We start from the raw sequence: 22,762 nt of genomic DNA on the forward strand, positions 1-22,762 counted from the left end.
GTCTTTTGGCAAAGATGCTGCTGTAACGTGTCTGGCTGTGGGCAAAGGACATGGAGCTCTGGCTAATTTGGGACGTGGAGTTGTACCATTCTGGGGTTTTTTATTAATGGTCGTAAAATGCTACTCCTAGGGTGTCTTTAATATTGCAGGAGCTGATTGCCTGGACACCAGAGAATGAAGCAGACTGAACAGATTTACCATTCATCCAGACCTAGGTTATCTCCTTCCGGTAACAGAAAAATACAAGAGGCAGACTGAACAGTTCCCTTGAAGGTGGGCTTTGCCCCATAATAAAGGTAATATCATATGCTTTAGCTCTAACACAAGGCAGAGAGCACTCAAAGCCCAAGGAGCTGTAAGGTCATATTTGATTAAAAAGAAAAGCTGTTTCCTAAGAAAAGACCTGCCTCCCTACTCCCTCTTCTTAAAGAAACAAATAAAACTGTTCCTAAGACTACCAAAGAAAGGATGTTGTTTTAAAGGCAAAATTTTAAATGAAGACATTAAAGAGAAAAAGCAGGCTGCTACAGTAGGTAGAAAAGTAGCTTAAGGCTGAACTACTGCAGTCAGTGAGAATAGCAAAAAAATTCTAATATATCAGAAAGCAATCAAGAAGAACTGATGAGCATCATGCCCTTCATGGAGTAACATAAGTGCAGGGCACACCCCCGTGTGCCCCTGGACAGAGGCTGAGAGAGATTGGGCTTTTTGAATTCTGCAAGGTAGGAAAAATTTTTTTCTTCAGTACCTCAAAATAGGCAGCAAAACTATGGAAGAAATAAATACAATCTTCAACATATATAAAATACCTATTTTGAGATGCGATGCATGCTTCCAATGTACATAGAATCATAGAGATGCTGTTTTATAAAAATAACATAATTCAAAATGCTTCATAATTTCTCCCCACCCCTGGCCATAGCTCATCAGTGTTTCTGGTTCAATTCCTGCATTCACAATCCAGAATCAATTACATGTGCTTTTGGTTTTAACACATTAACCAAATACTTGGGTCTGGCGCATCCTTCTGCAGATAGGATAATCCAGTGTAGAAAAGCCATCAACCTGTCTTAAAAATCATCGGTTTGCGTCATTCCTAATTCACAGCATACGTTTGCTCCCATTCAATTCCAACGTGAGAATAGCAGTACAGGAACCCGAGAACAGTCAGTGTCGCCCATGGCCAGCCTAAAAATAGAAAGACAGACAATCCTAGTCATAATAATTAATGACTGCTTCAAGTAGAAATACTCTTGGGATAACCAACTTACGACGCTTCTAATTAATTTTATTAGCAATTCAGTCTCATAAGTAAGCAGAGCCAACCCACAACATTTGAAAGGGGAAATCTGGATTGTTTAAGCTTCTGGGATGCCTGACCCTCTGCAGCCCCATTTTCAGGGAACTGGATCAGGTTTATTCCTGGTCTGTACCTCCAAATGATACTTGCCGAATTAAAGAGGTCTGTTTCAATCCTTTCCTTTATGGTGGGTTTGTCTATCAAGCAGACCCCTGAATGAACCCTGATGCTTTAAGCTGGCTACGGTGCTTCCTAGGCACAAAGGGATGCATAGCCACAATGCAGGTTATTAAAAATCAGAACAAATCCAGTTACCTGTTGTGCCAAAAGAGTCTGGGGAAACCTCTGATTAAGGCTGTTATGGATACTCTGCAGCTGGGTGTAAAATTGATGTATGCACTCTACAGCCCCATAACAGCTAATGGGGTCAGAACACCATTGTGCCCGTGCAGAACAGACAGCCCTGTTTGCCTGATATGTTCTTGTTAGAATTTTTTTTTTTTTTACCTAGAAAGACTAACTCCTCTAATATATAAATCTTTTGCTGGGGAAATTACATGTTTCGTCATTATTTCAAATTCTTTTTAGTGAAAGTCACCATCTTTTCACTCAAACTTTGTACAGCTAAAGCAGTAAGCAGGAAGTCACAAGCCAAAAGGTCTATTGTTTTCCCATAGAGTTGTAGATCACTTGAAAAACCCGTATCTGTAGACTTCTGAATCAGGTAAATGATTTTGATTTTCTTGATACTTTTCCTGACACCTCTGTTACCCTTATCCATCCTCCTCCTCCCCTTAGAATTTATGAAATTTACAGTTCATAGGTTGAAAGCCCCAGCATTAGGTCCTAATGTTCTTCAGCATGTTTTGCCTGTGGGAAGGGGGCAGGGAGGAAGGTGTCTGAAGGTTTTTTGGTGGCTTTGTTGTTGCCACAAGAATTTTGGTTATGCGTATGACTGGTTTTCTGCCTGCTGTCCTCAAACCACCAGCAGCTGCTTCTGAAAGAAGGGCTTCAGGGCTCCTTCTTGGGGAAGAATTCTGGTCTGAAGTAACCTGCTGGCAGAAATGAGATTCTCCATTGGCCTGGAGAAGGGAAGGAGAGAAGATGTAACCTCTCCACAACACAATACTCCAGGAAGAGCTCTTTCTGAAGGTATGTTTACAAGGTATTCTGCAGGCTGGCTTTGTCCAGGCTTCAAGCTGATGCCAGTCGGGAGACTGTTTAATTGGGCTGATGTACAGCTGAGCCTTAGCTTAATACCCTACCCTTGGCAGGGCTCACTGCCTTAGGCTTGGTCCTGCACTTCTGGGCACTGCACGTGCTGGGACCCGTCCTCTGTGCTCTGAGAGCTCAGGCAGTATAACACTTCACCCTGGAACAGGTCCAGAAAAAGTTAATTTGTTTCCCCTGTGAAGAGCTGTATGGTTGCTTCGTGAATCTCTAATTGTTCTGGCCTTATTCTGTGGTGAAATACAGTCTTGTAACCTGAATGATCTTCATGGAGACACTTACAAATATTAACTATTTGTCTTCACAACACCCTAAAGCAAAATTATACTTTTTGTTTAACTAGTTGTTTCACTAAACAAAATTGCAGAGGTATTTCCAAAGGGATTTTTAACAATAAAGTAGTCTCATTTTTTCTTCACTGAAATTAGGCTACTGTAGATTCAGTTTCACCTTCAATAGCAAGCTAAAGCCCATCTGTGCTTTGTCTCTGATAAAATTGCATGCAAAAGTATCAATAGATGTAATAAAAACATACTGCTTTTGGCAGCAATATTGTGGTGGCTGCTTTATACACAGACCAGAAAGTTAAAAAAGGACTGAGTCTAGAATTGCCTTTTCTTCTTTTCTTTTAAAAAAGGGCACTTTTGGAAATCTTGCTAAATATCTATTTTGCATTTTTAAATACTTTAAAGCTGGCACACAGAAAATCTGCCAACAGTAGTCTTTAGCCTGACTTGCTTGTTATCCCCAGCCAATATTTAATAGATCTTGTCAGAATACCTAGGTATGCACTGGAAATCTTTCCTAGATGCCTTAGATTTATGATAAGACTCCTGGGGTCACAGGGCTCTCATGCTGCTATACTCAGGTTTGAGGTAATCCTCCTGGAACACAGGGAGTCTCTACTGTACAGTAACAGGTGTCAGGGATCGCATGTGGCAGATTACGTTCTCCTGATCTAATTAAGATGAAGAGGAAGGGGGAAGACAAAGTGACCCACTGTGGGTGAGGGAAAAGGGGAAATTTTTAAATTTAATCTTGCTACAGCTGTTCTAGGAGGAGCTACACAGATCCCAAAGCATTTCTTGCTGCATGGGTGGGAGGTAACCAGCTCTGAGTGAGGGTGAAAGAGAGGGCTCCCCTGCCTTGCTGGCCCTTTCTTGCCATACAGGAACCACGTGCACGGCTGCTGGGCGTGGGGAAATGCATGTGGTGCTTCCGCTGTGAGCAAGCGAAGCAAAGGCATCATGTTCTGCTCCTATGCAATCTCAGATTAGCTCCAGTCCACTCAAGGCAGATTAGCACAAGTGCATCCACACCTGAGAAGTGGCCCAAGGACAGCCTGAAGCAAGCAGGGGATCTTTAAACTGTTTTCACTCATCTCTTCTGTTTTAGGATTGGATATAGAACAGACTTGTTGAAAAGACTGAAGAACTTGGAGTCCAGAAGGTGATGTTGTAGGGAGGGACACATTGAGCAACGCTAATCCAGCAAGGATGCAATTTCAAATTCTGCCTAGCATGTAAATGACCTGCGTGTCATCCTTGTCTGTGACCTCTATAATCCAACAGCAGCATGAGCTGCTCTCTTGCAAGATGAGTTCACAGGAGCCTTTTCCTTCCTTGAATGGTTTCTCTTTGTAAACCCAAACAACCAAACAGTACCAATGGTCTGGGATCTGCAGTTCCATGGAAATCACTCTTTTTGTCCTGGGGCAGCAGTGTAAGGTACGTTCTTCCCTCAGGCCTTTTGCTGACTCTCATTCTGCTTCTACCCTCAAATGCAGTTCAAGGGACTCCTCCTTCTGGTGGCTCCCCAGGTTTACCGTATCACCCTAAAACACTGCATCCTCACTTTACGATGTACCATTCTCCAAACTCTGCTTGGAAGCACGCGTGCCTGCGTTCTAGATCAGTATCTCTCTACCAAATCATATACATAACATGTACTCTTAAAAACAATGTTACTGGGGTCAAATCGAGTACTAAGCTGTTATGAAATGACTGAGTTAAGTTTGCCTATTCAAAAACATGTCACATACCACCTTAACTGTCTTCAATAATTTGATTTTAGGCTTGAAGGCCAAGTTTCATGAGACAACCCAGATTTTCATAATCTTTTTTGTGGAAAGATGAATTAGTATTCATTAACATATGCTATTTGTAAATCCAAGAACAAATTCATATGCTATTTGCAAATCCAACAATATTTGTGAGCTTTACCTGCAAAACTTTCTCTTAAGACAGCTGGACTTGCCTTTTAACAAAGGAATGCTCGGGGAGAAACGTTAATTGAATCGCAACCAAATTCTCTGCTTATACAGGTATGCTGCTCCACAAAAATCAAACACAAACTCCTTTGTGAAGAGGACTGCAAATTCTGTGGTGAAGTAACAGCAGTGCTTTATCCATCTGTCACACACAGCTGGTCTACTGTCCAACAGTCTTGCTGGTTTAAAACCACATTTTGATATTTTATGTACTCAGCTTTCAGCATAATGTATAGGATGCTTGTTTTCATTACACGGTCAAAACAGACCTAACACAAACTAAGGCTGAGGTACTCAACTTTTTTGCCTCAGTCTTCACTGGCAATCTCTCTTCCCACACCTCTTGAGTGGATGGACTGAAAGACAGGGACTGGGGGAGCAAAGTCCCTCCCACTGTAAGAGAAGATCAGGTTTGTGACTACCTGAGGAACCTGAACACACATAAATCTGTGAGACCTAACAAGATGCATCCCAGAGTCCTGAGGGAACTGGCTGATGTAGTTGCCAAGCCACCCTCCATGATATTTAAAAAGTCATGGCAGTCAGGTGAAGACCCTGGTGACTGGAAAAAGGGAAACATTGCACCCATTTTTAAAAAGGGTAGAAAGGAGGACCCTGGGAACTACTGACCTGTCAGCCTCACCTCTGCGCTTGGGAAGATCATGGAACAGATCCTCCTAGAAACCACACTATGGAAGACAGGGAGGTGATTTGAGACAGCCAGCATGGCTTCACCAAGGGCAAGTCCTGCCTGACCAACCTAGTGGCTATCTATGAAGGAGTGACTGCATCAGTGGACAAGGGAAAAGCAATACATGTCATCTACTTGGATTTCTGTAAAGCGTTTGACACAGTCCCCCACAACATCCTTCTCTCTAGATTGGAGAGATAGTGGATTTGATGGGTGGACTCTTCAGTGGAAGAGGAATTGATTGGATGGTTGCATCTGCACAGGCAGTGGAAGCAGGGACAGGTGTCCTGGGAGGAATACAGGAAAACTGCCCAGTTGTGTAGGGAGGGGGTCAGGAAGGCCAAGACGAGGATGGAGCTGAATTTGGCAAGGGATGTAAAGAATAACAAGAAGGGCTTCTACAGGTATATATACCAGAAAAGGAAGGTTAAAGAAAGCGTTTGTTTCCCCCCCCATTGAACAAGAATGGCAAACTTGTGTCGACGGACGAGGAGGAGGCTGAGGTACTCAACAACTTCTTTGCCTCAGTCTTCACTGGCAACCTCTCTCCTCACCCCTCCCAAATCGATGGACCAAAAGATGGGGAGCAGGGGAGGTAAAGCCCCTCCCACTGTAAGGGAAGATCAGGTTCGAGACCACCTGAAGAACCTCAATGTACACAAGTCTATGGGACCTGATTAGATGCACCCCAGAGTCCTAAGGGAATTGGCTGATGTAGTTGCCAAGTCAATCCATGATATTTGAAAAGTTATGGCAGTCAGGTGAAGTCCCTGGTGACTGGAAGAAGGGGAATGTTGTACCCATTTTTAAAAAGGGAAGAAAGGAGGACCCTGGGAACTACCGACCTGTCAGCCTCACCTCTGTGCTTGGGAAGATCATGGAACAAATCCCCCTAGAAGCTATGCTCAAGCACATGGAGGACGGGGAGGTGATTTGAGACAGCCAGCATGGCTTCACCAAGGGCAAGTCCTGCCTGACCAACCTAGTGGCTTTCTATGAAGGAGTGACTGCATCAGTGGACAAGGGAAAAGCAATGCATGTCATCTACTTGGATTTCTGTAAAGCGTTCGACACAGTCCCCCACAACATCCTTCTCTCTATTGGAGTGATATGGGTTTGATGGGTGGACTGTTCAGTGGATAAGGAATTGGCTGGATGGTTGCATCCAGAGGGTCGTGGTCAATGGCTCGATGTCCACATGGAGACCAGTGACAAGTGGAGTCCCTCAGGGGTCTCTACTGGGACTGGTGCTATTTAACATCTTCATCAGTGACATAGACAGTGGGATCAAGTGCACCCTCAGCAAGTTTGCAGACGACACCAAGCTGAGTGGTGTGGCTGACATGCCAGGAGGACGAGATGTCATCCAAAGGGACCTGGACAAGCTGGAGAGGTGGGCCTCTGTGAACCTCATGAGGTTCAACAAGGCCAAGTGCAAGGTCCTGCACCTGGGATGGGGCAACCCCCAATATCAATACAGGCTGGGGGATGAAGAGATTGAGAGCAGCCCTGCAGGGAAGGACTTGGGGGTACTGATAGATGAAAAGCTGGACATGAGCCGGCAATGTGCGCTTGCAGCCCAGAAAGCCAACTGTATCCTGGGCTGCATCAAAAGAAGCATGGCCAGCAGGTCGAGGGAGGTGATTCTGCCCCTCTACTCTGCTCTGGTGAGACCCCCACACCTGGAGTACTGCGTCCAGCTCTGGGGCCCTCAGCACAAGAAGGACATGGACCTGTTGGAATGGGTCCAGAAGAGGGCCACCAAAATGATCCGAGGGCTGGAGCACCTCTCCTATGAGGACAGGCTCACAGAGTTGGGGTTGTTCAGCCTGGAGAAGAGAAGGCTCCAGGGAGACCTTATTGCGGCCTTTCAGTACTTAAAGGGGGCCTATAGGAAGGATGGGGGCAATCTTTTTAGCAAGGCCTGTTGTGACAGGACAAGGAATAATGGATTTAAACTAAAGAAGAATAGATTTAGACTAGACATAAGGAAGACATTTTTTACAGTGAGGGTGGTCAAGCACTGGAACAGATTGCCCAAGAGAGGTAGTGGAGGCCCCATCCCTAGAAACATTCAAGGTGAGGTTGGACGGGGCTCTGAGCAACCTGATCTGGTTAAAGCTGTCCCTGCTCACTGCACGGGGGTTGGGCTGGATGGCCTCTAAAGGTCCCTTCCAACCCAAAGCATTCTATGATTCTATGAAAGAGACCGTAGTTGCATTTTGCATTTTCCAAAACTGCCTTAGTAGTGTTGGGACCTTAATGCTATTTTCAGATGTAGCTTGGCTGCACAGGCCTCAGAAGTCTTCAAGTACAGAGTAGTTATTAAATCAATAGAAGTCAGAAAAAGTCATCTATTTGAAAAGCTTGACTTCAGGAGCGTACATCTTATTCTGACTTTGATTTGGAAGTACCTAAGTTGTTATATGACTTAGAACTGAGGAAAATTTATCCTTAAACAAAAGTTCACATGTGACAAGACACTGAAGCAACTCCCCTGTAAAGTGCAATTAAGGAGACACAACTGTGGGGAGGAGGAGGAACAGGCAAGAATTTGTCAAGCAGAATAAAAAGCCAAAGCAAACCAGCACTTGAGGCCAAGACCTCTCTTACCTATAATTACTAACATCCTTACAAGATCAGTAAAACTGCCACAGTTTTAGGAAAAACAACACATTCCAAACTAAAGATCAGTTGAAAGAAGCCTATTATCTAGCCCAACATTTGAAGCAGAGGATAAACTGTTTTTTTTTCATTTTAGTTTTAATTTCAGGTCTGTTTGTCACTTCCAGGTGGACCCTGGCTGACCATTATAGCAGGGCATGTCCAACAGCATGTATTACGAACACTGTGCAGTCTGATACCCAGTTTCTCTTTAGCTATTTGGAAAAGGAAACCCTACATCTTTGCAGCTATGTTAGCATTCAGCATGCACATATGGGACTGGATAACTTCAAAGCACATTAGAGGTGATCTAACTGGTTAATACAGAATTGCTCCATGCGTTGTGCATCAAGTTTTCCAGCTGCTCCGTACACGCAGACATGATATGTGCAGCCCTGCTTGCTGCTGGGTCTGGGTAGCACTGCATTATGCAGTGTGTGCTGTATTTGCACAGCTGAACAGAAAGCTAATTCATTGAACTATCTTTTCACAGATACTGTTCTTTCTTCCAACAGACCAAGCTCAGTGTTTCAATGAAGGGAGAAATGGAAGGGACTTCTCCCTCTCTCCTGGAGTTCAGTCCTCTTCTGAAGGTACTAAAGCAGAGTATGAAAGAAATTACAATTTTCAATTCTTGGTTTAAAAAGTTATTTCTGAAGGATATTCTTGTCCTTATAATACACCCTTCAAAATACAGTATTCACATGATAACTAGCAAATCACCCTTTACAGAGAAGGGTTTCCTACAAAGGAGTTTGAAGTGCTTTTAGATGCTAATTCCTTCCTACCTGCCTCCCTTTACTCACCTATAACTAACCTAGAAAGGAAACTGTGTATTTTCAATTACCACATGAAGAAAAAGAACCAGCCACAGCCTTCGTTTTCTAGTTTAAATAATTTTACCATTCATTAAATAAAGCCAAACATTTAAGAAATCTCGATGGAACTGGAACCCATGATAGTAAACAACTCCACTCCCAGGTATAAAGAAAACAAACCAGAAGCAATTATGGAAATAGTAGATCTATTTGGAATTCAGTAAAGTTAACTTTCATACTTTTACCTTCCCCCTGCCCCCCTTCAGTTTCTAATCAAATTCTGTCATTGCCCCGGATTGCTGGACTCACCCTTAGCAAGCTCTGGAGTGGTTTATTAGTGGCTGGCAGCTTTGCCCTAAGCACTTCTGTATTACAGCTCATCCTAAGAACAAAATTTAGAGATGGGAAGATGCAAGCAGAGCTGGTAGGAAGCTGGGAAAAACTCTCATATATGTTGAATTATACCCTCTCTGCGGTAAAGTAAACTTACTGCAGTATCATGTAGGGCCAAAAAGCAGAGAATAATCATGTAAAATATTAAATGAAGACATGTAATTCCCCTTTTGTGTGGCTGCAGCATATCTAAATTATTTGCTGTATTGTAGGTATAGCAACATATTAGATTGACAGAAAATTTATTAATGGATCTAAATCACCCAGCTATACCCCATCCCAACCACATCTGCCCCATCTCCACTGATCTTTGAGCTGACCAAATTTGGCAGTGGTCTAAACCTGATTTAAAGAATTTTTCCCCAGTCTATCCTCCCACTAATCCGCAAGCTCTATACCACCTAGCGAATTTGACTAGAAATGCAGTTTTTCACCAGTCTATATTTTCTCGAGCAGTGCTATTAAAGGACTTTTTTCTGTGTGCATCAAGTGCTGTACAAAAAGCTTTGGTCAGGGAAACAGTCTTCTCATCATTTAAATTCTTCCTAATCTCCTGGTGTTGGTGATCAAATTTTTTCTGTTGTTTTTTAATAATCCACATTTGAGGATAGGCCCTTAAAAATACAACCGTGTGCATTACTCACTAGCTGCTCCTCTTAAAATCCAGCAGAATATTTAATACTTGAAATCTTAGCCTAAAGGCTAATTAAGGTTTCCAGTTTCTGAGTTTAAAATGTAAAATGGAGAGTCTACTAATTGGTATTATTCAAGTGCTTAAATTCAGCTGTGGTGCTTTTCTAAATTAATGTCTAACTCAGGCATTACTGTCTGCGAACAGCCTGTATCCTTGTGTAGGATCTTTTACTAATAAGCATTTTATTTTTGCATTCTTCCAGCTCAGCTACTGATACAGAAACTTCTGCTGCTAAAAAACAGGCCTGGAAAAAAGAGCTGACACAGAGGATTTCACTTCCATTTAACTGGCTTCTTGGCTGTTGCATGGGAGCACTCAAACCAGGGATATCAAATCACCTCCAGCTGTTCATTCAGGGATAACTGCAAGGATGGTGAGGTAAGACACAATACATAGAGGATAATGAATTCAGTTGCAAAAGAATACACATGGCAAGCAAAGCCCTAACCCGAGCCATGGCAGGGGATTTTTGCTGCTACTTTCGGCCTCCACTTTGCACATGTTGCGAAGGATAGGCAATAAATTCTGTCAGCAAGCACACAGCCCTCCCAAGTCCCAGCTGGGCATCTCCATCCTCCCACCCCATGTAAAGCAGCACACGGATTCACGGGGTCTGTATATTGAAGATGCCACCTTGTCCCATTATTAGACCCCAGCAAACAGCTCCCACATCTTTCCCCTCCATCCACTGCGTAGCCTGGGAGCAAAGCAGCAGACTGGCTCAGCTAAGAGGAACCAGCCTGGGAGACTCCAGGCTTACCTTACTTATTGCTATAGATTTCCGGGTGTTGAAGATACTTAAGCTTCAAGAGTGGGTAAGGTCCAAATATTTAAGAAAAAGTGTTACTGTACAATAGGTGGTATTTCAAAGGAGAACCAGGGAAATGCTGTAAGGATAACCCAAAAGTTGTCCCATGCAGCATCTGGAAACAAGACTGAAAAGGACAAAATCCTTAGCTGTCAGGTCTAGGCCTGAACCTCAGCCAGGTACACTGGCAGTAACCGCAAAAGTTTCCTCTTCGGTAGACATGAAGTAGTTTCCAGCTAAAGACATTAACAAATGTATAACATAGTAGTCTACTTATGTGAATTTTAAATTACACCATCCTGGAGAATGCTTACATCTGTCACTGCTGAGAAGAACTGAAAATGGATAGATAATAGTCCAAGACCATCATCTGCAACACAGGATGACCACAACTCACCCAGATCAGCATTACTGAGAGCAGAAAGACGTAGTCTCTCAGTATTTTCATAATCCAAACAGGTTTTATTTAGCAGATAGAGGTCACAAAAGCTGTGGCTTTTCCGTGTTCTTACTGTGCATGGAACCACACTTTACCATAGCTAAAATGATTTTACTTTTATGTTTGACAGCACTGAAGAAAGTGCTGACAAGGACTTTCTTAAACGAGAAATCAATTCAACCTATGTCAGGGCTAAGGATGCTTTTTCCTATTAATTAGATAAGCTGCAAACGAACAATTTCATAGGTAGAGCTCAAGAGATAGGTCTATCATATAGCTTTTATAGAGCACTCCTCAACACAATTCAATGATGATGCCAAGATTATTTGCACTGCATTAAGTATGTACATGAAAAAAAAACCCCAGACCTGCTGTGTTATTTACAAATGCTGGTAAATGGTCCGTGGATGCAGGTATCCATACAGGATATGCCTGCCTGCGTGTATTCTCCATTTTGTCTTTGGAGCCAGAACCTCAACACTTACCTAACCATGACACTAGCAGCTGTACTATGTAGATCAGAAGCATTCTTTCCCCTGTATGTACCACATGATGTGAGCAGGATGCTGCTGGTAACTTCACTCAATATTTCTTGGGGTTTTTTTTTTATGGTATTATCTGACCATAATTCTACCTTAAGTATTTTTACTTCTAAACATTGTATAAAGCACAAAAGAATCATAGGAGTTATGTCTTCTGCTTTGTGTTTTAAAATAAAGCTTCACCCTCTGCTAGTTTTTCTAGCAGAGCTAGTCAGTGGAAAAAAGCCTGAGATTTTAGGCAGTAATCGTGGTCTCATGCATATCAAGTTGACTCTGGAGTAATTCAACTAAAATCAAAAGAACCATATTCGTGCTACTGCCTTATTTGAATTAACAGTAAGGAAGACTGCTTAAAACTGCCTGGCAGAATCTTTCTGCCACAACTGCTAATAGGAAAGGAAAAGAAAACCAAACAAACCGCTTTAGTTTTCAGATTAAGAAGGGGTGAATCTGTAAATCAGAAGTAACCTCTCTTCTCCTCCCAGGTCTTTAGCTGAGAGCTACACACAGCTAATGTGAAATCAAAGCCCACAAAATATGAAATCTCAATGTTTGTTCATTTATCTTTAGAACAGAGACAAAAGCTTCCAAAAGAATTATTGTAAATAAAAGATGCATCTTCACCCAAAGCAAGGCAAAAGAGCTACCTCTTCAAAGTGTTATGCAGAGAAAACATTTTAGAATAATACATCTGGCTTGGCATGCATAAGGACAGCACTATCCTTATCATTAAATGTCTACTCAGGTATTCCCAGCACAACCTCCTTAAATACGGTGTGCAAACAATTATGAAAAGATAACACTTGCAAAGACTTTAGGGCATTTTCCACTTGTAATTATTTGCCGAGAGCATTATAGACGCCAATCAAAATAGCAGAGCCACAAGCCTCCTTGCATTACGGTTGCAAGATGAAGCAAGAGAATAAAGAGCTAACTCCCCAGAAGAACATGAACATCCCAAAGGCAGAGCTGGGAATACTGCTGCTGCCTGGCAGGATCCTGAGGTGAGCATCCGTCTCTCACTGAGCAGAGATACCCATGTTATGTATAGAAAGACAGGCTGAGCATAAGTGTGAATTAACTTCCCCTCTATTAGAGCTTGAATTTCAGGAAGATTTCTGTATCAATCTAATTGGAGTCCTTGGATTTAGGTTTGTATGTCAGCCTTTTTGCATACAAGAAAACTCCTTGCGTAGCCATTTAGTGCTAGGGAGCTCTTGGGAAATCAAGGCTATATACTCTCAAAAGCAGAGGATTTAAACCTGATTCAGACAGGTATCATCAATCACCAGAAAGCAAACATTTGGGTAAAAAGTTGAAGTACTATAATTTATTTCCCCAGTCCAATTTCTGGCTAAGGTACCCTGGAATAGTCATGAATATAAGATGCTTAAATGACCATAAAATAATTAATTTTTAAATGTGAAGAATTATTTAAGGATGAATTATTCACAGCCCCCTTACTACTTGCAACACACCTTTTAATCCACAATTTTTCACTGTCATCCTCAAAAACACTTATGTTCCCAGACCAGTGCAGCAATTCTATGGCGCTGTCTTGTCCCTTCACAGTGTTAAGAAAAAAAGCAGAGAGCATGACAAATTTAACAACTATTTACAACCAGCGACACTAGCAATAAACAAACTGCAACTTATCACAGAGCTCTCGTACCTGAAATGCTCTGTGCAATGAAAATTATATTACCTGTTAGATCTTAATGCAGTAAGAGAAGGGCTGAGAGCACATTGGTAATTTACAGTAACACTGCACTTGGGATAATTGCTGTATCAGTGTAAAGCTAGCACTACAAGAGAGGACATTGAACCGAGTTCTCACTTAACAGAAATTCAAACATCTTGAGGGATGGAAGTGCATATATAAGGTAACCAGGCAGTCTTGCAATCGCTTACCGAGTGGTAGCAATTGATTCAGGACTAAAGCATTGATAATGCTGCTCATCTCAGGTTGTATGAAGTTACTCCCCTTCCACTTGAGTCTTGTTTTCACAGTATCACCAAAGGGCAAAGAAAAGGGCTGATGCGGAGTTAAGGCAGGCAGCCCTGGAAGGACAGTGGTGCCTGAAGGTGGTGATCAGCCAACAGAAAAAGTTGACAACGAAAAATCTCCATCGCACTGGTGGCATATCATACAAAATGTAATTGTTGCATGCAAGTTATCTGTAGGAAAAGGGCCATACGGGGTTGACCTTGGTTGACCAGTTTGTGATAAAACAATGGTTTCATTTCTCACCTGTGCCAGCTAACTTGACCCTGCTGCAGCGCATATGGTCGTAGCAACTAAATAGAAAAACTGGCATTAAAATAGTTCAATTACAGATAGGTTGTGGGTAAGATTAAATTAATTTCCTTTTTTTTTTTTTAAAAAGAATCTGTGTTAGTCTACCATCAAGACCATTTGAAACAAAGGAAAAAAAAAAACCCTCAAATTACTTGAAAGATATCAATATTTAATTGACTTCAAGGTCAAAATTAGACACTTGTATAATCTTAGAAAACCCATTCTGGATTTCAGGAGTACATCTAGTGAGTTTGGGGAGGAAATACCTTATTCCCTGCTTTCTGTGTGAATCCCAAATGTGCTCTCTGCGACACAGAGCCCAGAGAGTACCTGAAACACAGGTCTACCGATGTGAGCTGTGTAAGTGTGGAGCTCATCTGAAGCAGAAGCTAGCAAACCCTTTATCACCTACGTTGGAAAACACAGATTAGAAATACCCAGGCAGCTACATCAACACACAAAATCTGCTGGCATTGGCAAGTACCGGGAACTCGTTTCCTGAGGCCCGCTCCACTTTCCTGGGATCTGGTCTCAGGCCAGTAAGCAGCCACCCAAGAGGAGGAAGTTTGATCAGCACAAATCTGAGTGAGTTACCTACTGGTGTGGTAACCGAGATCAAAACGATTCTGTCAGCCCGAACCCCTTCATCTGTACACTGAGGGTAACAACACTTCTTTGCCTTGTAGCTGGCTCAGAGGAATGCACATGGAAAGATTGACATGTTGCTATAATAGCCTAGCTGCTCTCCTTGCTTTCCTGTTTTAAGAAAGCTTCCTGAACAGACACTGAATGCAATTACTCACAACGTTCCTTTCAGGTAAGATGGCTGCACTGGTGGAGCAAAGCATATACAGGAACAATCCTGTGACTGCAAAAAGATGTTCTAGAAAAAAAAATATCTTTTTTTTTTTTAGATATATCTTTAGCAACACATTCCCTTTTCCAGAAGAAAAAAAACCTCACAACCACCACCTCCTTTACATTACATCAAACTATAACCAAGTAACCAAGTAAAACAGTATTACTGTGCCTTGCCAGAAAGTTAGTGCCTATATTTAAATTGTCTTATTTAACAAAAGTGCAGCTTAGTGCAATGAGATATAATCTTCCCATGTGCTACCCTGGCCTGTTAAAATTAGCAAGGAGCATAATCTGATGCATGGTTGTTATACCTCTGTCCCACCTGTGCTCTGCTATTCAATGTAATAAAAGCAGTGCTGCAAACCTTTAATGAGGCTGCTGATAGCGCTAATATACACATCTTGCTCAAAACCAACACACATGTACGCCTCTCCAGAGGAAACTAGTGACCCATTTATATACATCAACTCCATAGTGTTCAACTAGTTTCTCGTCTCCTTGCCCAGGTGTGCAATGAAGTGACGCTTCAGTGATTCACAGCCTCGATTGTGTTTGCGATTCATATAAGGCAGGAACAGATTAACTGAAGTCAGCTCTACAACCGTGGACTAAGCGACACAGCGTGAGCCCCAAGGGCAGCGAGGGGTGGATTTGCTTGACTCCCTCACCAGAAGATGGGTGAGCCCTACATGGATGTCAGGGACACGAAGGCACCAGCAGGCTCTCATTACCCTGACCAGACTTAGCAGGGGCCTCCACATTGCTCCTGTATTTAACTGTGTGAAAGTAAGTATATTGTTTACGTGTATACTGTGCCTGATGGTGACTTGACTTCCCAGCTCCACCTTGGCCCTGCCTCATCACCACCACCTTGCCCAGCCCTGGCTGGCCCCTTGGCCAACCCTGGTTGACTCCAGTGGACTGTCCTTGCCCCTTGCTGAGGCACGCTGGCGAGGGCAGGGTCCTGCTGGCCTTACTGCCTCCCTGCTCCCCCTTCCTGGCGGAGCAGCCTCGATGGCAGAGACTAAGCTTAAGCCCCAGCTACCATGGGATTTTTCCTAGGGCTAATTTCACATCTCATGGGAGAGAAATATAATGAGAACTGGCTACGAAGCAGTTATTTCCATTTGTAAATGGGATAGCACAAAGGAAGAAACAAGAACAAATTTCCATATGTACAGTCCCTGCTAAACAATCATCTCTGCAAACCTCTCCACAGCGTGTGTGGTGCATGCTGTCTTTCTTCATGGGACCAGCCGCACAACTAGAATAATTAATTAATCTAGGCACCATCACATCAGCTCAGGGGATCAGAGCTGGATCCGATTTGTTTTACTTGAGATCACAGTTCACGCGCAATGGTGTGACCGCACAGATTAGTCAGATTAAATATAATTTGGGGCTAATTAATGAGTGCCGCATCTCACGCAGGACCAGACCACATTCAAACATCTTTGTTTACAATCACTACACGTCAAAACAACACTTTCTCATACCCCTTTTTGAAACTAAAACACCAAGGTGGAGAAGTAACCTGCCTGAAGAAGAGAGCACGGTGGTTACTGAGGGCTGGCTAGGCTCAGGCAAAGCTGACGCCGAAGCAGGATGGAGTGCTGGGCTTGCAGAGCAGGACAAAGCCTGGCCATGTGGGCATGCAAGGCACAGGATGGAGCATGTTCTGGGAAGACATGGTGATCAAGACATGGGTAACGGCTCTACATGTGAAAGATCAAAGGTCCTGTTTCTCTGTTACTGTCATTTCTCATGTCACTGTTATGGTCAATACATGATCCAATGGTAATTGGGCTATACAGCTAATATTTTTAGCATGGCATAAGAAATGTGAAAACGGTGTATTTTAAAACCCAAGATGAACAAAATATCTTATTAGATCTGATCCACTTAGATGGGTGTGGTAAGACGGCAGAAGGAAAGCTAGCCATGGAAAACAAGCTACCAAGAAAGGTAGCCATGATTTTGTGAGGGATGCAGTAAAAAACATGCATGGGATTAATTGGACAGGGAGTGGCTTCATTTTAGTTAGGATTGCCAAAGCTAGAGGTTGGCAACCTTTGGTATGTTGGTGAAAGCATATTACCAAATGAAGATGTCAAGGTGTCCACTGATTAGCTGGAGAAAATCCAAAAGATGACCATTTTTCGGGGGAGAGACGGAATATGGCTCACCCTGCTGAAACAGGCTATTTTTCTTTTAAAGGCAATATTACTCCTGATCTTGAGAAGGAGATTAATGCCAATTTCTTTGGCAATAATGAGGATACCTAATAGAGAGGATAGAGGGTTCATCTTCTTCCCTTCCCCTTTATTTTCAGTTGGATCTTCTACTGGTTCTACATTAATTATTACTAAAAACCAATTCTTCATGCTGAACTACATATTCTGGATGAAATGGAAGAGCTTCTCAAAAATTTATGTATGGTCACTTAATGCAGCTGATTTTTCGCCCAGGAAAATGCAGAATAAGATAACAGTATCCTTTTATTTTATTGGTTCTTTACTCCACTTGGGAATCTTAAAGGCACAATCTGGTTGTCCAGCCATCATTATCGCCTTACTCATTTCTTTCAAAAAAATCTTTGAATGGATACCGGCACACTCAGTATAGATTTTGAAAGTCCTGCTTTTTGGATCGAATTTTATGACATAAGTGTCAGCATCCTTCATGTCTGCTCACATTGTATTCATCATATGGGCCAAGGATGCTCAGATGACCCTCGATTTCCCCTCTAAAGAATTATTCTGTCCTTTAGTGTTTCAATAAGTACTGGACTCAAGTGAAGAGCTCAGCGGCAGTCAAAGTTTGTCATAACAAAACACCTGATTAAATAAGAGAAATTTACCATTTGGCAGAATCCTTCACTGGTTCATAAAAGGAAAAGTCAAACACAATACTTAATGTTTTGATCAGAAACTCTGCTTAAGTCTTTGACTTGCATCCTTGATGACCTTCAAATTGCATTTGAATACACTTCAATTACCAAGGCAGGAAAATTACCCTGGCAGATGAACCAAGGTCATTACCAATTTACTAAGATCTCTACCTTCCATTTTGCTGAAGCCTCTGTATCTTCTATGGCTTTAGAATAATAAATTACTTTTTATTCTTCAGAGAGTGATGTAGCTTAATTTGTTTTAAATCCTAACCCAAACTGCAACAGATGTTATAATTGTTGGGTGGAATACTTGAGAGGCTGTGGCACGTCTCCATTTTGATTTGCTAATAAATAAAAGTACAGAGAAGGACAGAAGCAGAAGGGTGACTCAAATGCATTGGCATCACTCTAGACAAAGACTCTGAAAAAATAAAGATCAAAGGGTTAAAGTCATCAAGTGAATCTCCAGTAAGAAGGAAGAAATGTCAGAGGTAGACTAAGAACTCAACTAGGGAAACAGTGACAAAGAAAAGATGGGAAGCAAGAGTCAAACTCACACTCACTACACTAAAAAAGAAGCCGTAAGATGTTTCCTCAACTCATCAATACTAATCTAACAGTCCAGTTAGAAAATGGGCAATGAATGGGCACTATATGCTACCGTACGCAACAAATGGGTTTAATCAAGTATATTATGAGAGAGTAAAACATTCAAGTACTCTTGTTAAACAATACTTGTTTTTTTAGAAAAGGACACAGGAAAAAAGATCCGATAGCAGTATTTTTTCTTCCCCCCAAATCTTAGGTGGTTATTCTTAGTCTTACAAGTAAAAGCAAACAAAGCTCGTATGTGAACATAAACTCCCCCCACTGCTCATGAGTGTGCCTCAGCAGGGTCACTAGCTAGCTCAACTTGCCTTGTGCCTTTGGTGCATACATGCATCCCATACGTGCAGAATGGATACTGAAAGTCGTTTGGCAAAAGACACCCCCAAAAATGATCAAATCATGAATTGTGGTTACTACTAACTAGGGTGGCCTTTACCCGGTCCAGTCTTTTGAGCCTTCTTTCAGAGCTAATTATGACAATTTTGTTTCAGAGTGAAGACTTAAGTTAGTCTACAGTGAAGAGCTGTAGGCTTGGTGCTGGTTGACCAGCAGCTTAATTACAGCTGTAATCTTACTAATGCAGAAAAATTTTATTGTCTTCCCTCTTGGAGATATAAGTGGACTTAATCTTGTATCTCAATCAGGCTTAACAGAACATTAAATACAAGTGCTGTCGGTAGCCAACTTCTTTAATGAAGGCAGCAGTACATAAAGCTGAATTGAATTATTAATGAAATTACTTCTGCAGAACTCAACAGGATGGTAGAAACACTCTGTAAAAAGTGTTGACTAAATGTTAACATTTTCTAATAAAATAACCACTATCTTTGATTAATGGAGATCTAATCAGACTACATATTAATTTTGAATCACCTGTAAACTGTCATGGAAGTAATTTGTGTCATCTTTCACAAACCAGTACAAATTTGGCAAAGCACTACATGTAATACAGGGTCTTGAGCTAATCAACTTCAGTGACTAAAATGCTCATAAAGTGTGTGTCCTCGGCTAAGCACGGCACTGCCATGGTCTCAGTTTCAAGAGAACTGATGGGTCAGCACTTACTATTGTAACAGAAGTACAGGAAGGTTACTGTAGGCAGACCTTTACAGTTGTTTTATATACTACTGTGCCTACACGGAAATGAAATTATAGATATTTAATCTAACACCATAGACTGTGTGAAGATACAGAGAGTGCAAAGTGTAAGCAGGACAAAAAAACCCTAACCAACTCTTATTTTTTCCACAATCATGCTGAAAGATTCAGCATTTTAAGATGTGACACCTGGGTATGCGGTGGGTTGTTTGTTTTTTTACTTTGTTAGTGGCCATGCTGATAGTAGTGCCTGCACACCATGTTACAGCAACAATACCTATCGCATTTGCTGCGGTAATAATTGTATTGGACCAGATTCCCAAAGGGAAACATGCTTTGCCCTGAGAAGCTTCTGCTGGAGGCTCGCACTGGAGCTGGCCCCCATGCTGGGCTCAGCTCTCTGCCTCCTTTGGAAGCTGCTCCATGGCTCAGTTAGAGAGTCACTACATAAAAAACCCAGGATTTTCCATATCCTTGAGGCTTGCACACTCCCCTATAGCAGAATGGAAGAGAGAGGTCCCCTCCCTACTCCACAAACTACATTTTATTTCTATCCAGTTAACTGTTTAAAGTAAATCTGACTTTCCAGTATGGCCCAACTGGCAGAAACTAAACCAAACACATCCTATAGATGCTTCCAGCTTGTCTTTAGTATTCCCTAGGAGGCATCAAAAGCCCAGACTAAGCGGAGGACACCTCACTAGTCCAATTTACCTGGGCAGCGGGCAGTAAAGGCGAGGGTAGGTTTTCAGAGGAATCAAAAAACGCACAAATAAAGACAAGAGCATCATAAAGGACCCCTAACCTACGCATGACAGACGCATACACTAAGACAGACAATCCTCGAGGAACAGAAAGAGCCATTTCCTCCAGACTGTGAAAGCAGGTAAATGCGGACTCTCTCTCCTAGCTTCTCCTGTCCTCATCTCACAACCTTTCATCAGCAATAATGTTACCTAAAAAAGAAGCACGAGATAGAGCTTGTGTATTTGACTGTAATGCAGGAACCAGCTTCACTGAGAGACAGATCAGCAATGCTTATTGCAGTGTAAAGAAGACACCTTCGTGTTAGTGAGCGATCATGACTGTTTAAACAAGGACTTGACCTTTCTAAACTTGGCATAGGTCAAACAAATTGAGACATGCCTAATTCATGGCACCCCCTTCTATATACAATACAGTGGATTTTTCATGCACTGCTATCACTAAAGACTTTACTGTCAGTTCAAGAAGCACAGAAACCAATACACTGAAAGGATCTTCTAACACTACCGTGTTTCTGCTTCATGATCACTTCTGGCTCTTCCTTCTGTGCTACTGAGCTCTGTTCACAAACCCCAAAGAACTTAGTGTCTAAGCAAGGCTATGAAAAAACACATCACAGGGAGGAATGAATGCTGAACTACTACTGACTGACAGCAGGAATGAAAGCCAAGATCTATTCCCAGTTCTGTTACTGACTTGCTACTTCCCTCTGTGCCTCTGTTTCCCTTTGTTATTTGTAAAGCAACTAGAATCACAAAATTCTTCAAATGTTTAGGTCAAAAATACAATACAGGACAACAAAAGGATACACCTGTCTATTGCCATATTTTACTGCTCAGAAGCTTGGCAACCTACTGCAATTTTGTCCAACACGTTGCCAGTGCAACACAGGTTCTACTGCAATGGACAGGTGAGATTTAATTATTATCTTTTTAATAAATGGCATCATGATGTAAAATTTGCATCTTATGAAAGAGGTTAGCTCATACAGCGATGTGCCTAGAGCTCCATGACAGTGTCACCATCAGTCAACATCAGACTCATTGGAAAGGATGCCTCAGGAACAACAGAATGATCTTGCTGCTACTTGGAAAAGCCTTTAACCCTGGCTGCCGTGATAGGGTCTGGTATTTTAATGTTCAGCATAAAGCAGCAAAATGATATCCACTGCCCTAGCAAAGCTGTATGTCCCTTACAACTAAGCTGCACGCATCAGGTAACACTATAATAAGATTCAATCCCTGTTCTACGTAATTTTGCTGGTAGAAGTTACAAGAGTATTCCTGCCATTACATGCTGTTTCAATCCAGGGAAGCATTTTACTGAGCTGGTACAACGTATGGATTTATGTGAGATGTCCTACTGGGTACAGCCTGTGGGTATTCCCATACTTGTAAAGGTGCCCTCTGCACAGGTATGGCCCCAAGCACACAAACTGAGAATACAGACAGCTGGACAGAAATCCCTTTGTGGTTTTTCCCCTCTTTGAAAAGTGGTCCTCCAAAGAAATCGCAGACTAACTCCAGACATTCTTGAGGAAGTAATTAGTCCTTGAGAAATCTGGCATCTTGAAGTCACTCTGCATCCCTCAGGGCTAACCTCTCCTAAATTTGGTGGACTGGAGCTAAATTACTGTGGCTCTCACTCTAACTAGAGCTAGCCTCTGTCCCTTACACCAAGATGGAGCCCTTAGTAATTTTTGTTTCATTTTGTTTTGCAGACACAGAATAAAAGGCAACGTGCATTGAACTGTTTACGTGATAAAAGGCACAACTGCTACTACCCAAGTTGAAGCAGCTCAATAGCTGAAAACAGACGCTTCCTGCAGAGAATTGATGTGACAAAACTTGGGACCCATTTTTTGAGTCAGGCAATAGACCTTCAGCCCAGTACAGAGCAGCAAGTGTATCGAATGCAGGCTGTAAAAAATTCAGCATGCAGCTTACCCCCAAATTAGCTTTTTGTGAGATGGGCTCACCGCTTGGAGAAGATGTCTTAAGAACAATACCTTGATCATGTTTTCTAAGTGTATGTGAAAGAAACAAGGCCAACTGCAGTGAAAGAAACAAGGCCAACTGCAGTAAATGTAAGGTTTAACGTATCTGGGATAAGCTCCTACTAAAATTTTCACATGACATAGTAAGGCTTAGATTAAATACTGTGGTCTTTGTATAAAACGGGTTTACCTGAGGAAAGAAGATCCAGACATTTAAATCTGATACTGACAAATTTTTTCCTCAACGTGGAAATATACCATTTACTTGTGATTGTTACTGGAGGACTTCACGTCTATGAATACATGACAGGACTTTCCCTCATAATCTGCCTCCCTGACCCCCAAACTATCCCCCCCCACCTTCCCTGAGAAAAGGAGTACATTAAATCATTT

At 42.1% G+C, this 22,762-nt stretch overlaps 1 protein-coding gene across 1 annotated transcript in view; it reads right to left on the bottom strand.

The window, feature by feature from the left end:
- Nucleotides 1–1,096: 1,096 nt before the first annotated feature.
- HHAT (hedgehog acyltransferase) overlaps nucleotides 1,097–22,762 on the bottom strand; it is a 157,428-nt gene continuing 135,762 nt past the window's right edge. The window contains exon 11 of the mRNA XM_075708084.1: nucleotides 1,097–1,188. Within this exon, the coding sequence (XP_075564199.1) occupies nucleotides 1,097–1,188 (92 nt within the window). The remainder of the gene's footprint in view (nucleotides 1,189–22,762) is intronic.

The sequence above is a fragment of the Pelecanus crispus genome, chromosome 3 (assembly GCF_030463565.1).
Source record: "Pelecanus crispus isolate bPelCri1 chromosome 3, bPelCri1.pri, whole genome shotgun sequence".
Classification (NCBI taxonomy): domain Eukaryota; kingdom Metazoa; phylum Chordata; class Aves; order Pelecaniformes; family Pelecanidae; genus Pelecanus; species Pelecanus crispus.